General features: G+C 39.5%; 1 protein-coding gene across 2 annotated transcripts in view; it reads right to left on the minus strand.

Annotated features, from left to right (window-relative positions):
• Positions 1 to 16,316, minus strand: part of Slc1a3 (solute carrier family 1 member 3) — a 78,220-nt gene that overhangs the window by 56,322 nt on the left and 5,582 nt on the right. For both annotated transcript variants that reach the window (XM_046422341.2, XM_058572072.1), the window contains exon 3: positions 1 to 138. In XM_046422341.2, coding sequence (XP_046278297.1) covers positions 1 to 138 — 138 coding nt within the window. The remainder of the gene's footprint in view (positions 139 to 16,316) is intronic.

Raw genomic sequence — 16,316 nt, forward strand, 5'->3', positions numbered from 1 at the left:
CTGTGACAAGACTGGAGATAATGAGCGGTAAGACCAACATCTGTAACATCCTCATCAGAAGCTCCCCAGGAAAGGAGAAGTACTTAATTTCCCTGTAGCTCATTTTGTATGGTCGGAGGGTAAATCCAAGGATTGTACCTGAAGGAAGGGGGAAAAAGAAAAAAGAAAGAAAGAGAAATTGAGCTTTTTGAAAACTAAAGCAGCAGTCCTAGAAAAATGAGCAAGTATTTGGCTGGTGGTTACTCATGCCTGACAAGAGTAAATTTATTCAATCAGCAAATATTTGTACAGATTTGGGAGCATCTATCTTTGCAATCATTATTTGGAAGGGTTTGGCTGGATCCATGGCTTCAAGAAGAACTTACAAAAAAATGTTTTGGTTTGGGCAAATGAAAAATTTCTTTGTCTAACTTGAATGCAGTAGAATTCATTTTGACATGGCTTGGTATAGAGGAACAATAATCAAGAAACAAATCATGTCCTCATGAACAAGGTGATCTGGAAAAAAGAACTTATTATAATGAAGTTCATTTACAATAACAGACGTTAGAACTGCTGGTATAACCACTTATAAAGGATAATGTGATTTTATTTTTTTTCCAATTTAAAAAAAACAAACAAACCCTTCCTGCTCATACTGCTAATCCGTTTTACCATCTCCTGTCTGCACACCACATTTTCTTCCTCTGTCTACATGGTCTTGACATTGCCTTGGCAACTGTATTATACAGACTTGTTAGTTGCTGGCAAGAGAAGACTTCAAAGTGAGCCAACTTTTCCCAAAAATTTCCCCTGAAAACTTGAGGGCAAATAGGGAAAAGAGAAAGCAAGTTCCTCCTTAGTTTCCCTTCTGTTCCTGGAACCTCAAAAATATTCTTAGAATGATAACTTCATATGTAAATCAAATGATGCATGATACTTATTGACATTTTCAGAAATTAATGAAGGCACAAAAACAAATTGATTCTTTCTCTCTCCCCTCTCCCTAACTTACTTTCCTTGCTAAAGAAAATTTCCTTACACCCTGAGGAAGGAGGATTGCAAGTTCAAGGTCAGCATCAGCAACTTAGCATGATCCTGTCTCAAAATAAAAATAAAAATGGCTGGAAATGTAGCTCAGTTTAAGGCACCCCTAGGTTAAATCCCTAGCACCTCCTCAAAAATTACTTATATAAATATAGTAAAATTTGGTTTTTATTAAAACGTGATTTTATATTTCATATATTTAAAGTCCATGTCAATTATAGAGAAAAGAAACTACTCAGTAGAGAGTTACCTAAAAGCTAGAGATTGGGGGTGGGAATGGGGGAGGAGGAAAGAAAACTGGGGAGACACACAAGAATTTCCAAAAGATGCAAGCAGCCCTTTACAGAAATTGAACTTTCCTAACTTGTTATGAAATGGGCTATTTCTCTTATGAAATGGGACACAAAGTTCCCCACAATTGTCACTGCAACTTGAGTTTCAATTCTTGAGCCTCAGCAACCATGAAGTTATCCATTCTCCAACTACAGCCTGTGATAATCTAATAAGGGTCTGAATGTGTGTGACTAGAAAATACAGCTGACCCAGTTTTCAGAGCCTTCAGGAAAATAGTGATTGTTTTTTCACCCACAGTGTAACAGTAATATACGCAAGAGGGCAAAGCTGCTTTGTAAAATGCAGGAAGATGGGGCAAAAGGCTGTATTGGGTCTACCACTAATATAAAAAGGAAATGGCTAATGCCTACCGAGTTCTCACTATACTCTAGGCACTGTCTAGGCTTTGTCTGCTTTAGTAATTTAATCCCTGAATACAACGCCAGGAGGTAGGTACTATTTTACCGCCAATCTACTGATGAAAAAACATAATCATAGTGAGCTTAAAAATTATCCAAAGTCAAATATTCTCAAGTGGCAGAGCTAGTGTTCAAACCTAGGCAGTTTCCACTCTAATCCAACACTCTTAACACCTTGCATCCTTGTACCTCTCCTACAGAGCAAAGACAAACATCATTAGTGCTTTAGCAAATTTCTTTCTAGAATGTTCTGAAATATAGCTACATATATGGGAATCACAGAGACTGTACTTTCCCATATATAGTCACCATAACAGCACCTTTAGCTGTCATGATGTCAGATCCAAGAACTGTCTCAGTATTTACCGAATCCTTCCTCTGTCATTTAATACTTGGGTGGTTTAGACTGAAGAACATCATGGTGAATATGTGAAGGCTACTTTCCAACTAGGAGTAGTTTTTTAGTGCAATGTTAGAGAAAGGGGACCAGTACCTTAAAGGATACAACTGTTTCAATCCATGTTATCAAACTGTCTTCCTATCAGTTTAATGTTCCTATAGTCAATGAGAATTTACTTCCTATTCTCCCTGGAGGAGAGTACTATTGTAGAAAGAGTGTTAGGACAAGTCTAAATGATCTTTTGCTAATGGGATGTGTAACATTATGTGATGTTTTCTTCTGGGTTTACTTAATATTTAATGATGTTGACCATATCTTCTGATTGTATTTTCTATAAGCATCCAATTAATCTGAATAGATTGAGTTTATGTATGTGTGCATACATGTTTGGTATAGACTCTTTATTTAGTAAAGATAATTACTGTTTACCTATGTATCAAATATTTAATGATTTTTCTAATTTCTTTATATTTATTATTACTTTAAAATACGCAGGTATTTTTCATTTTTGCAAACTAATGTGTGCATTCCTTTTTTAGTAGGTGATTTCTTCAAGAGTTATAAGTTTAGGGCTGGGGATATAGCTCAGTTGGTAGAGTGCTTACCTCAAATGCACAAGGCCCTGGGTTCAATCCTCAGCAAAAGTTATAACTTTAATTTCCTTCTCCTCTCAAGTTTGATAAATCTTTAACTCATTTTTTATTTCTTTGCTTGTTTGTTTTCTTTGTTTTAAAGTACCTAAACTTTAATCATCCTGGAACTCAATTTGGGGTAAAGCATTTTAATCTGATTTTCAAAGTCCATTATGTAACACAGCAGCATCCACAACACATAAGAATTAACGAAAGGCTTTGGTTGAATCTTTCCTGCTTGTTCACGTAAAAGCCAAGTCACACAGAGATAAGTTCTTTATCTTTTAATAAAATTATGAACAAATATTTTGCTTTATTTCTAATCAAATGTGATTTTACTGGAATTGATGTTTATTTATATTCAAGCATTTGTCATTCAATGACAACAAAAAATGTGCTCAATATCTACTAGAAACTCATTTTGGTCGCCTAGAATTGCTACATATAAAGCTATTAGGAATTTCAGACATCCCTCAAATGTCAATTTAAAGTCAGACTTGCTTTTACAAATTCATATCTATGTTTGTTATTAGAAATGCATTTATTCACATATGATAATATTTCCAAGAGCAGGTAGTATCCTGGTTGGTCTAGATAACCTAGTTAATTTATAATCTAGTAATAATTGATAGAATGCTGTTCTTCTAGTGATGTACATTGTGCAAACAAGAGACAAATCAGTGTGGATGGAGGAAACAATTATTCCTTCTAAATAGTAGATGTGCTTGATTCCACCTCCCAAAGTCTAACTCGTGTCAATGCTGACTCTACTTCCTCTGTGGGGCTGGCTCAGTCCAGCCTCTTTCTTCCTGGGGTGTTCCACTGCCTTCTCTCCTCTTCCCCCCAAAACCACATTTACTCAGGATGACCAATTTTCACTTGAGTGAGAGGAGGGAAAGAAAGCCAGCACAGTGAATGCATTCTAGCAATGTGTCTGACAATGCCTTAGCTCTCCAACCTGCTAAACAAATATCTAACAGAACAAAGGCCAAACAGACAGGGAGGCAAAGTCTCCAAAGGTAGTGATTTTTATGAGTGTCTCCTTATAGTCAACAAGCTGGTCTTGCCTGGAAGTGCCGTTCTGCCATCAATCCCTCTATTACGTGTCTGTTTCTTGATATTCTCCAGTACAGAACACACAGTTTTTAAAAGCTCTTCTTTATAGTAGGAATAGTAGAGAGGGTTACATCCCTAATTTCAAAGGCACAGTTTTAGGTCAAAGGTTTTGAAGAGTGAAGTGGTTTAGAGTGACAGCAAGTTCAGATATAGTCTGAATCAGTTTTGTTCCTGTGTATGCTTTGGTCTTTTTGCAGTCGGTGGGTTTGCCAAATGAGTCAGTTATCTTCTTGGGAAAGAGGAGATTATGTTGGGGAGCCTTTATTGTGTGTTAATGGTGGTGTTTAACCCTCATCCCAACTTTATGAGGTAGATATTATCATATCTATTTTAAATATGAATAAATTGATGCTCCGAGGTCAGTTACTCAGCTCAAACTTACCAAGATAGTAAATGGATGACCTGAGGGATTCTAAATAAAACCAAGCGCTCTTTCTATTACTCTTTTAATACCTCTCAAACACAAACACACCCTTGTAGACAGGGCCTGAGGTTAGTTTTCAAAGGAGCCTGGTCCCCAGGTCTTCAGTATCTTTAACCGTTAACTATGTTGTGCACACCCTTGAGTAATGATCTTGGGTCCTCCAGAGGCACTTGGCACTATAAGTTTGGAACACATAATAGGTCTTCTTATTTATGAAGGTGCTATGCCAAATCCCTTTTTAATGGAATGATTTAATTACGCTCATATAAAGTTTGTTAACTAAAATAGCCTGCCTTTCCCCTCATCTGCCCACATTTTACTCATTGGAAACCATGTGTAATAGAAGTGGAAAGGACATGAAATAAAAGCCTATTTCAGGGTTCACCTTCTTTTTTTTGGTATCAGGGATTGAACTCAGGGGCAGCTGACCACTAAGCGACATCCCCAGGCTTATTTTATTTTATTTTGAGACAGGGTCTCACTGAGTTGCTTAGCGCCTTTGCAAATTTTGTTGAGTCTGACTATGAACTCTCGATCCTCCTGCCTCAGCCTCTAAGCAGGGTTCGCAGACTTTTTTTTAAAAAAATATATATTTTAATTGTAGGTGAACACAATACATCTATCTTATTTTCATGTGGTGCTGAGGATTGAACCCAGTGCCTCACGTGTGCTAGGCGAGCGCCTACCATTGAGACCAGGACTATTATCCACATCACACAAAGAACCAGAGTCACTGAGAGGGCAGGTGAATCACCAAAACCACACAGCTGGTGCAGAGCGGAGCGTGGAAGGCTTAGAGGGGTCAAGCTGCTTGCTCAAGGTCACAGTGAGCAGTCAAAGTAAGCTCTGTCCAGCCCCAGAGCTCAGACTTGTCACACCCTATACTGTACTCACAGTCTTGTGATAGCCATCTACTAATTTAAGGAGCCGAAGTTAGTACACAATATTTTGCTACTTTAAAAATTCTCTTTTGCCTTAAGTTAACTAAACCTAGAGCTTAAGTTGGGGAAAGATTTTGTTGCTTTTACTTAATGAAGTAACATCTAGCTCTTTTCAACCCATTTGTTGAACAAATAAACAAAAGACATTTTTCTTCAGCTCTTTGTGCCAAGCCAGTGGTAGGGTCAGCCAGCTATCAGCATCAAATCAAGAGGAAATTCTCTGAATGCAAAGGACTGCTGTTTTGGGTAAGCAGTGCAGTTTTCTGATTACATTCTAGCCCAGCAATACAAAAAGGCTTCCCTGAAATGTATTCTCACAGCCCAGTCACAGACTTCTGAGAGTGCTCTTCACTCTGCCCTCCCTACCAATGAGAGGCAGCAGGATGAGGTCTTAGCACTTCTGTTTCCCATTGGTAAAGGAACTCAGTCTCTGAAAAACTGAACTCGATCAGTGGGCAATTATTTGAAACATATTGATAGATGGCCCAAGAGCTCATAAAAAGCTCTATAGCCACAACATCCTCAATGCGAAAGGACAGATCTTCATTATTGATTACTCTGCAAAAATAAATGTGTAGGAAGTGTTAGAGCTGAAACAAACTTTCCCAAATTTGCATCTTTGTGACATTATACAACACATGGGTGTCATGAGCGATCATTAGATTGCCTACTTTAGGTTCACATTCTTTTAGCATTGTTTTTTATTTTTAAAAATATTTTGTTTAGTTGTCAATGGACTTTATTTTATTTATTTTTTAATATGAGGTGCTGAGAATTGAACCGGTGCCTCATGCATGCTAGGCAAGTGCTCTACCACTGAGCCACAACCCCAGCCCTCTTATAGCATTCTTGCCGAAGTATTTTAACAAGATTTCCAGAGTCTAGAAAATATCTTAATTAGGATGTTTAAGGTCATCAAAATCAACTGTGCTGGTTGAGTGCTATAAACAAAGATGCATTTTTAAATTTAAAATGTATTTAAGTTTTAAATACTTTTTCTTGCCTACGAAAAACTCAAGAAGGTATTCCATCAGGGGTTCAGTGTTTCCCCTAGGGAATCTACATATCAAATACTTCTTTGGAAGATTAAATGTCATCTCACTTTCTAAACTAAGACAAAATATGCTCCTTGGAGCCTCAGGAAGAATACACGTTGGGCTTGTTTATAAGGCTATCCACACACACCAAATTAAAACTTAAACATCTATTTTAAGAATTTGATACAGATTTCATCCAATAAAGCTATTGGAAATATTAAGATCCATGAAAACATTTTAAGAGTGAAAGGATGAGACACAGTTGGTAGTGAAATTTAGATCAAATCAACCCATTTAACTTTTACTAAGTGTCGAAGTTTCAAATAGTAAAATCTTGTTCGTTTTTCTTCCATCCACAACTTTTGTCCTGAGCATACTGGCAGACCAAAGACTTCTAGAGTTATTACTCACAATGCAAAATGCTCCAAAAAGAAAAACAAAAGAAAAGAAAAAGTGGTGCCCCAAAGGAGCTCAGATGCAGAAAAGAAACTTAGTTTGCCATAGTCTATTGTTTGGAGTGAGCCTCATGTCCCAGGCTCACACATACATTCGGTGGTTAGTGTCTGTCTAACCTGAAAAGTCTCTGGGCCTCCTCACCAGGCTTCTAGTGTGGAGTAGACATACTTCAAAGAGATGCTCTTTAGATGTTTGGCGAATAAAAGATGTTGGGATTCTAGGCCTATCCCTGCCTTTAACTCTCTGTGACCCTGCATAAGTCCTTTGCCTCCTATGCCTCGGGTATTTTTTTTTTCTTTTAATTTAGAAATGAGGGCTCCAAGGTTTGAATATCACCATCTTCCAGCTTGTGACTGGTTTCCCTGTTTCCACTTTGCCTTTCTGCAGCCTATTCCCAACACAACACCCTGAGGGTCCCTTTTAACACCCAAGTCAGCATGTTACTCCTCTGCTTCCTCCATTGGCTCTCCAACTCAGATGGCACGGACACGTCATGCCATGCAATGTCTGCTCCTGGCCTGCTCCCTATGGGCTCCACCATACCAAGGGCTCCCCTCCCCCTCTGTTCCCACTTTGCCTCCTTGTTGTTCCTCCATTAATTCAGATACAATTCCACTGAATGTTCCTTGCACTGGCTCTTCCTCTGGCCTAGAACTCTCTTTCCAGGTATTCACAGGGTTTACTTTCTTTAACACTTAGTCAACATGTCACATTCTTAATAAGGCCTACCCCCAATTTCCTTCTGCCTTAGGTGGCTCTATTTGGTTCAAAAGTTCTTATCACTTTCCAAAATACAGCATAAGTTTCTAACTTATTATTCATTGTCATTTCTGCCTATTAAAATGTAAGCTCCCTGAAATAAGAGCTTTTTTTTTGGTCAGTTTTGTTCACTGATGTATATTAAGCCCTTAAAATATTTCTTGACACATGATAGGTGTTTAAGGTATTGTTGAATGCATGAGCAAAGAGCATGACTTATTCTCTTTTAGATGACCAGCATCTGCCAGTGCCTGGCCCCCAGCTGCTGTGGAACACACTTCCTGGATGCAGAAATGTTTGCTCTGTGCTCCCAGGTAAGTTCCCATTGTGCTTTGTGAGCATAGTAGCCTATTCTAAGGAACATCCCCTCTAATCAGAACTGTGTGACTTCCTTCTCTTTCTCATTACCTATGTAAATGCATCTTGAATGAACTACACTTTCTTATAAGCTTAGGTCTCTCGATTCTCAAGGGTAGCTTCTCATGAGACACATTTTTTGAGTAGAGGGGAAAGCAAGTGGAATGTTCTTGACAGATCATGAACTGAGTCAGAGATGAGGATACTGAGCCGGATTCTGCCAGTAAATTAGGCTAGTTGGTACTTTATGCAAATAAATTAATCTCCCTAACAAATCTATAGAATTCAATATCACTATATCATTGACAAAGAGCTGAAGCCTAGAAAGAATGAGCCATCTGCATTGATGTGTCAAAATGCATTGTCCAACTTAGATCTGCTAGTTTCCACATCTTCAAATCATATCATCACTTTGGGCTTCTTTCATTTTTTTTTTTTAATCTGCAAAGTGGGAGGGATAGAGTGGAACAAATGGTATTTAAAACCCTAATGAGCTTGCCTAGCATGCACAAGGCCTTGGGTTCTCTACACATGCTGTCTGTGCATGTTAGAGGTGGGGGATAAGGTCCTCTTGAACTTTCACGTTCTCAGCTAAAAGTTCTGAGTTTAAAAGAATCATGTAAACCAAAAGCATTATAGAGTTTAGTTGCTTTAAATGAATTCATCTTGTTTCTTCTAATGAATTCTAAACCCCTTGATAATGCCTAGGAGGAATACCTCATAAATTTGACCATTACAGTGATTATGGCAAGTATGCAATAAATAATTATTTGACAAAGCAAATAAAAGCTTCTATTTCAGGATTTGGTCCAATTTGGAGAAGTCGTAAGTCTGTCTCACGCCAGCCTGATGAACTTGGTAGACCTAAAGTTCGATTGGCTGTTTTACAAATGGGAAAAAGGCATAAATGGTGAGTTTACCTGCAAGAGTTCTGCTGGTCCCTGGTCTTTCCCTTGAGCCCAAACTTCCAAGCATTTTCTGGTGAGAAGCTGCTCTGTGGTGGAGGCAACCTCTCAAAGCTCCCCCACCTTTCTGTTCCCACATCCTTGAGAGATTTGGGTCCTGGCCAGGCTTAATCTTTTGTCCTTTGGTATTTCCTGTTGCTGGAGGTGGAAAATACCTGCTCCATCCTTGCTCCACCAGAAGTTCCCAGAGGAACCAGTTCTGGTGACTGGTGACCAGGCAGGGTGCAGACACAAGTCCACACATGTGACTCGGAGGGACAACTATGAGAAGAACCTTGGAGTTCTGAGAAAAACCAGGTGTTCTTGTCCTAAAACTGTGAGGCTGAGGATGTAGCTCAGTGGTAAGCTTAGCACGAGCAAGGTGCAATCCCTAGCACAAAGTAAAACAAAAACAAACAAACAGAATCTATGTGACATGACAGTTTAATTCACAAATAATCCTACAAATCTTTTATGTGTCTAATTCCCTGTTATTAAAAAAAACCTTTCTAGAAATAGCAACTGAAATAATCATAACCTGTTGTCTTTCTTTTCTAGAGAAAAAATTATTGTTATGAAGGAGTAGAGACTGGAAATGAAATATATTAAAAGATTTCCAAGTTCTCTGCTGCATCTTTGGCTCCTGTGTTGCATGCTTGGGTGCAGCGAGGGTGTCCCATCTCCATCTATTCCCTCTTGTTCCTTCAAAGCCTCTGTTTTGCTCACTTCTATGTCACTCTATGAGATACAATAATTAAGCTTGCTCCAATTTCCTGATTTCATCTTGCCCTGGCATCCAGTGGAGACCCTTTTGTGCTCAGATGCTCGGGTTATCAGCTCAAGGATTCTGGGGAATTATCTGTGGTTAGGATGGATCCCCTAAGCTGTTCCCCGAAGAACAAGGGCTGGCCTAGATGGCAGTGATCCTGGCTGCTGGAGTTTGATTTCTCTCTGTATCTCTTACACTTCAATACCCTTGATAAGTTACTCCATGTTTCAGCTTCTAAATTTCTGATAAATTAGGGGTGAGGTTTTGGAAAAAACCTGTTCCATCTCTTGGTTCGGTACGAAGATGGTAGATGATAAAATATGTGAAAGTGCTTCAAACGCTGGATATATCATACTAATGAAAGCTGTAGGTGTCTCTTCTGAGTTAAATCTGGGCTCTGGAAGCAGACAGGTAGATTACTGGCATCTGCTTAATTCTATCCTGAAACTGCATTTTTTCCACTGTATAGATTTCCTTAATCATCTATCTAGCCATCCTGCACAAACCACAAAGTCCACTCATCCTTGTTTCTGACAGTGGCAGCAGCAAGTTTCTTTTTTAAAACTCTCAATTGAGGGAACCAAGTTACTACAACCTCTTTGGGGTATAAATTAGTAATACTTATGAAAACTATAACATTTCAGAGCTGGCAATTTCACCTGTAGGAATGTATCTTACAGCTATTATTTACCTGGGTGAAATAACTTTTGTACAAGATTATTCATTATGCCACTCTGTATAATAATATTTAATGATTAGAAGCCGTCTAAGTGTCCACTGATTGGGCATTGCTTAAATAACTTATGGCACACCCATATAATGCAGTTGGAGAGACGATTAGAAACCTTTTTATGGGCTAATAAAGAATAATATACAAGAAAATATTGCATAGAGGGAAATAGCAAGGTGAAAAGCAAACTTTGTATACCTTGATATCATTTGTTACAAAATGGCAAGAAAATAATAAACCTATACTTATTTTTATACTGATAAAATTCCTCTAACAGCACATAAGAAGTAGATTCTGGAGTACTTTTGAGGTTTTGTTTTCTCATGGGTGGTGTATTTTCTTTTTATGCCCTTTTGTACTTTTTGACCTTGGACTATGGGAATATATTTAATGCATAAGTGAAATATCAGAATATATAATCAAAATAAATGTTCTCAACTTTAAAAAATACTATAATGAATTATATTCATCTTATTCATTTCTGGGAGATGCCTGGATCCCTCTAAAAAGTCACTTCCACGGGGTTGGTTTCTCCTCATTTGCTTCAATGACAGCATTACTTCGTCTGAGAGGAAATCCCTGATTGTGCTCAATTTACAGTGAGTGGGTCACTTGGTGACCAACAGCTCTCTTTTTCAGGAGACAAGGAAGGGAATCTGAAAAACCTTTAAATGCAGTTGTTATTGGCTCATATTCTGCTTCCACCAAGTAGCCCTTGAAGTTATAACAACTGCATTCCCAACCTGAAATCTCCCATTATACACCATCTGGCAAAGGGGGCATGCTCTTTCTTCATCTCTCATCCTGTGTAAAGCATTGCAAAGGCCTGGGGAGTTTGCTTACTGGCTTTCAGCTTTGCTCATAGGACTATTCCATTTGCCTTAAGAAAGCAAATATAAGAAAATAAAGATAAATAAATACAAACTACCATGGCTTTGGTCTTAGGAGTCTCTTAACAAACTCACAATTTCCTTCTTGATGCCTTTACCTCCATATTTATCAATAAAGTAAAGACACCAGGAAGAGTCCAGTCCAGCTCATGTATTCCTGGGGTTTTCACTTACTTGCTTTAATTTTGGAATTTCCGGCAGTGCAATATGTCTAACGGCAGATGCCATCTTTTCAGGGTAAGAAGGGCAGGAACTGCCCATCTCTACTCTCATTAGGAATAAATGAGCCTCCTCTTACAAGTTCTCTCACTAATAGCCCACTGTCTCCTTTCTGGGAAGCAGTTGCAGTGGGTGGCCTTGACTCATTGCTGGGAGAACTGGAGAAGTCTCTTCGGGGACAAGAAGAATGGAGTTACCCTCGCTGGAGATAGGAACTCAGTCCTGAAATTCAAAACTTGATTGTGCCTTTCAACTGGTGGCTCCCATTGACCTTCAAATCTTTGATATGATACACAAAGGGAGATGGGGAGTGCCTTCCCCTATTCCCTATTCTAATTCATCCAGGCTGTCTCTCCCTTTATCTGAACCTCTCTGGGGCTTTTATCTTTTCTTTTTGGTTTCAAAACATCTTGAGGACATTTTGCTCTCTCTCTCTTCGTTTAATATACAAAAAAAGTTATGATATTTTAGATTTTTGGGGACTATATAAATTTAGAAATTACATTTTAAATACACACAGTTGTCTCACTTTGCTGTTGGCATTCTAGTCTGGAACAGCTTACAAATACAAAGCAAAGGTATCTTTATACTATATACCAGGTGACTTCATATACTTCTCTGGATGAAGCCATCATCTCTGATGAGCCATTTCTTGAACAGGCACAGGGATGTAAATACTCTTGACCAGAGGAATAAGCTCTGGACAATTTTGATAGCACTGAAGCTTAACATGAAACTCATAATTACTTTTTATAACAACATGTATTATTTTATTTTTCAGTTGCAAAATTACCGTATATACACAGTTGATTTTTAAAATACAGAAGAGTGTGACACAAATAAAAGAATCAACGACAGTCTCATATCTAAATAACGAACTTTCTCATTAGTACCCAAAGTGCTTTTCTTTCTAGGGATCCCAAAACTCATAATTCTTATACTTGATGAGTATAATGGCTAAACTGGGTGCCCCAGAGTTCTCTGTGTCTTTCCGTATCTCATGGCAGTGAAACAACTCACCCAGCTGCCAGACCAAATACCTGACCATTGTCATACTCCAGTGTTCCATAAACATAGAGTACTCTAACACCTGGAACGTACCAGTCGGAAGAGATGGTGCTTAACTCTGATTGCCTCCTCCCCATGGTGTCCACTCTTCACAATCTCATTCACAGGAGTGTAAAAACAAAGGTGCACAGTGTTCTCTCTCTGATTGATGAAAGATGGGCAGAAGTGACTTCTGCAGAGAAATGCTCCTCCTATGTCTTCAAACACTGGCTAAGAAATTCCCATCATCAATCCCAGAACCAGGGACACGATGGCCTTCAAGTGGTCAAGGGGAGAGAAGGTGGCTGCTTGTTAGATTGCAGAAGCCATCTTGAGTGAGTTGGGAGATCATCAGACCAAGAGAAAAGTTCTCCCAGAGTCATGGATTGGAAAGAAAACACTGTATCTTATTCCACATGTTCTGAGGCTTTATGGGATGGCAAATGATACTTAAAAATAGTATAATTTTGGAGTTGGCAGCAGATATGAGTCCAAACTTCCTTCACTGATAAGGAAATATGAGGCTCAGAGATTTGTCTTAAATCACTGATGGCAGAGCCAGGCCTGCAACCAGGACTGCTGGGCTCTCAATGCTTCTCAACTGCGTTCCACACACTTGCGGATAAGAACCAGAAAGTGGGTGGACTGGCTGTGGGCTTACATTGCTACAGGGAATGCAATGGAAAAGTGTTCTGTGAACTGTAGCACCACAAAATGGAAGGTTCTGTAAACACACCCGCTTGTTTGATTGTCTACTTGAAAAAGAAATTGGAAATTTCTTGGTATCTGAATTATCAGGAAGAAAAATAGAGCAAAATAAAAGCCGGAGACAATCTTAGAACAACACCAAGTTTTCTGCTCCCTACTCCAAAATAACCGTCTTTACCAACTCTCTTGGAAACAGCAAACTTCCTCTCAATGTTCAAGCACTCCTCCTCTTGCTGGGCCCCAATGCTGATCAGCAGTAGACACAAAAATGCCAGAGAAAAGGAAGAAAGGGGACATGGTGAGCCCCTTGATGGGCCTCCAGTGGCATGAACAAATAATGAATTGGAGTATATTGGGATATTTATTGTAACCGTCTTCTTGGCAGCTCCCCATTTTCCTGAGAGAGGCATCTACAGCCGTGTGCTCCCTCCGTGGGGCAGTCTGTGTTGTGATAACAGCTCCCTGGGGATTACTTGCTGGCTCTACTCAAGAGGCTAAGAAGGTAGGGGACAAGTAGTGACCGTATCACTCTGAGGCTTTTATTTCTGCCTCCCAAAGCCCTTTACAACTATTAAGTCTCTTCCTGCAACTCTCTTGGCTTTCTTCTCTGGCCAGGGAAATACAAGCTTTTCTTCTAAACTTGAACCAGGTAAATAAATATCTTCTCCCATTCCTGCCCCCATTCTATTCAAATCCCTGAGACTTGCAGTTCTCTGGAGGGCCAGTTTCACTGACTTAGTGCACTTTGTATGGAGCACCTGCATTTGCATAGAAAAGATGAAGCAAAAGGCAAGGGGTTCACATTGTCTCTGTGCAGGTCACCTGTCAAGCATTTAAGAAAATCATTTAAGGCTAAATGGCTTGAACATGGCAGAAGTGGGGTATACATTCTGGCAGAGTTTTTAAATTATTCTATTTTATGCTGGAAGAAAACAGAGGTTCAGCTCCAAAACTGAATCTGTGGGTTGTCTGATTCCAGAGCCCAGAATTTTGATCTCAATATACAGCCCCACTATACCCATGCAGTAGGAGACAGTTCCCTGGAATGCATTCCGAGAAGGTGGGAGAGAGGGCTGGGTTCAGTGTACCATGGCTACCCCTGACAATTTTTCTGTATTTCTGCTTCATGAAGGAGAGGATGAAGCAGAGAGAAATCACACTCTAGTCTATGCTCCCTATCTCTGTGTTGCTTCTCCAGAGCAAGGATGGCAAACCCACAGCTTCCTTTCTTCCCAGTCCTCTGCTCCAGGAGCTTCTGATGAGTGGCAGCCCAGCCAAGGTCTGCTAATGCCTGCGCAGGGCCTGTCTCAGGGCCACCATCCCCCCACCCCCCAGCTTCCTGAAATGATGCTCTTCCTTCTCATTTCCCAGAAGTGTTGACGAAACCATTAATCTGAACCCACAACCTGTCCACCATTCTTTGGATTCCCGTGGTTCAACCTGTGTGAGACGCCCCTCTGTCAGGGGCTTCAGGAGCAGAGTCCGTGTCAGCATGGGTACCAAAATGTGCCTGCTCCACTTGCTCAGGCAGGTGGCCAGTGTGGTCCCACTACCAGTTGGTTCAGCCCAGCTGCTGACAGTAACTGCCCTGTTTACTTTGATTGGCTGAACTAACTTGTCTAAGGCACAGAATATGCTGTGGCATTTCTGAAAGATGACTGCTCTCGGGCATGAAGGAGATTATGCAGTAGGATAACCTGAGTCACTGACCATAAGTCACTTAACTCCAAAGACAGTATTACCCTCGTTCAGTCCTGAGAATGGTGGGGACACCATTGCGCAGTGAGCCCTCCTCCAAACTCAACAGATCCCTAACAGAACTCATTATCTGCATGCACCCTGGCCCTCTTACCTTCATAGGTGGCACCATCAACCACTTGGTCACCCAAGGCAGAAATCAGAACATCAGCCTGTACTTCACCCTCTCTCATTCAATCACCAAGTCTCACGTGTGACACTTCTAAAATCTTCCAATTCAACATCTCCTCCTTATCTTTCCTGTAGAGGATTCACTGCAGACATTTAGCTAACTGCTGTAATAAAACTAGGGTACTCCCTGTGAGCAGGGACCAGCACCCAGAACAGTGTGGTGGGTAAGAATGAGAAACTTGTGCTCTAACAGATTTGAATGGACTCTAGGATAAATGTCTGAGATTTAGCTTTCTCATCTGTGAAATGAGAGTAATAAAAATGCCTCCCCACCTGGGTTTTTGGAATGTCTAAATAAAGTTAAAACACAACAGAGTTTGACACATCAGAGAGTGTTAGCTATTATTTGTAGCAGTCAATATTATAGTTGTAATGACATATGAGGAAACCAAGGCTCAGAGAGGTAAAATGCCTTCTTTAGGACCACATGGCTATTAAAAAATAGAACTAGTATATGAATCCAAGTCCATCCTTCCTCAAAAGCCACACTATTTTTTTTTTTAAAACATGGCACATCTGGGGTTCCTAATGCAGGTGTTAACGAGAAAATAGAACCTCAAAAGTACTAACACAAGAAGACACCATATATTCTGTAGAACAGTATGCATAACATTAGCTCATTTAAAAAGTTCAGAGTTAATTATAACCTTCTCTATTTACCACCTCTGATCCTTGTAAATTCCCTTCTCACCTTATTTTTTCATCCTTTGCTCCCACTAAACTACCAGAGAGTAGGGACTCTCCATTGCATAGCACAGGGCCAGATACGCAACATGAAATATTTGTTAAACTGGTGAATAGCACTGAATTTATAAAAATAAATAATTTAACATTTATTTAGCACAGAATAGATAACAGTAGATGATATAAATGAGCTGAAAATACATTCAAACTATACAAAAACTTATTCAGAGGAAATTCTCCATTTACCCATTCCTAAGACACTCAGCTCCTGTCCTACCAGGCATACTCAGTAACCAGTCTCTTGAGTGAGATATTATATAGAATTGTACTGAATTTAAGTGCAATTTAAATTTCCTACCAAAGAAAAATTAGAGAGTTGGGGAAAATGTTTTATAAAAATTTAGTCTGTATGTTTTCTTTTCTGAGAAGTCATCAGTTTCTCTTAAACCCCTATAAAGGGCAAGCCACATGTCAACTTTTTTGTTGTGTAAAAGGA

Source organism: Marmota monax, unplaced genomic scaffold (assembly GCF_021218885.2).
Source record: "Marmota monax isolate L192 unplaced genomic scaffold, Marmota_monax_Labrador192_F-V1.1 WCK01_AAM20220418_F8-fsc00077, whole genome shotgun sequence".
Taxonomy (NCBI): domain Eukaryota; kingdom Metazoa; phylum Chordata; class Mammalia; order Rodentia; family Sciuridae; genus Marmota; species Marmota monax.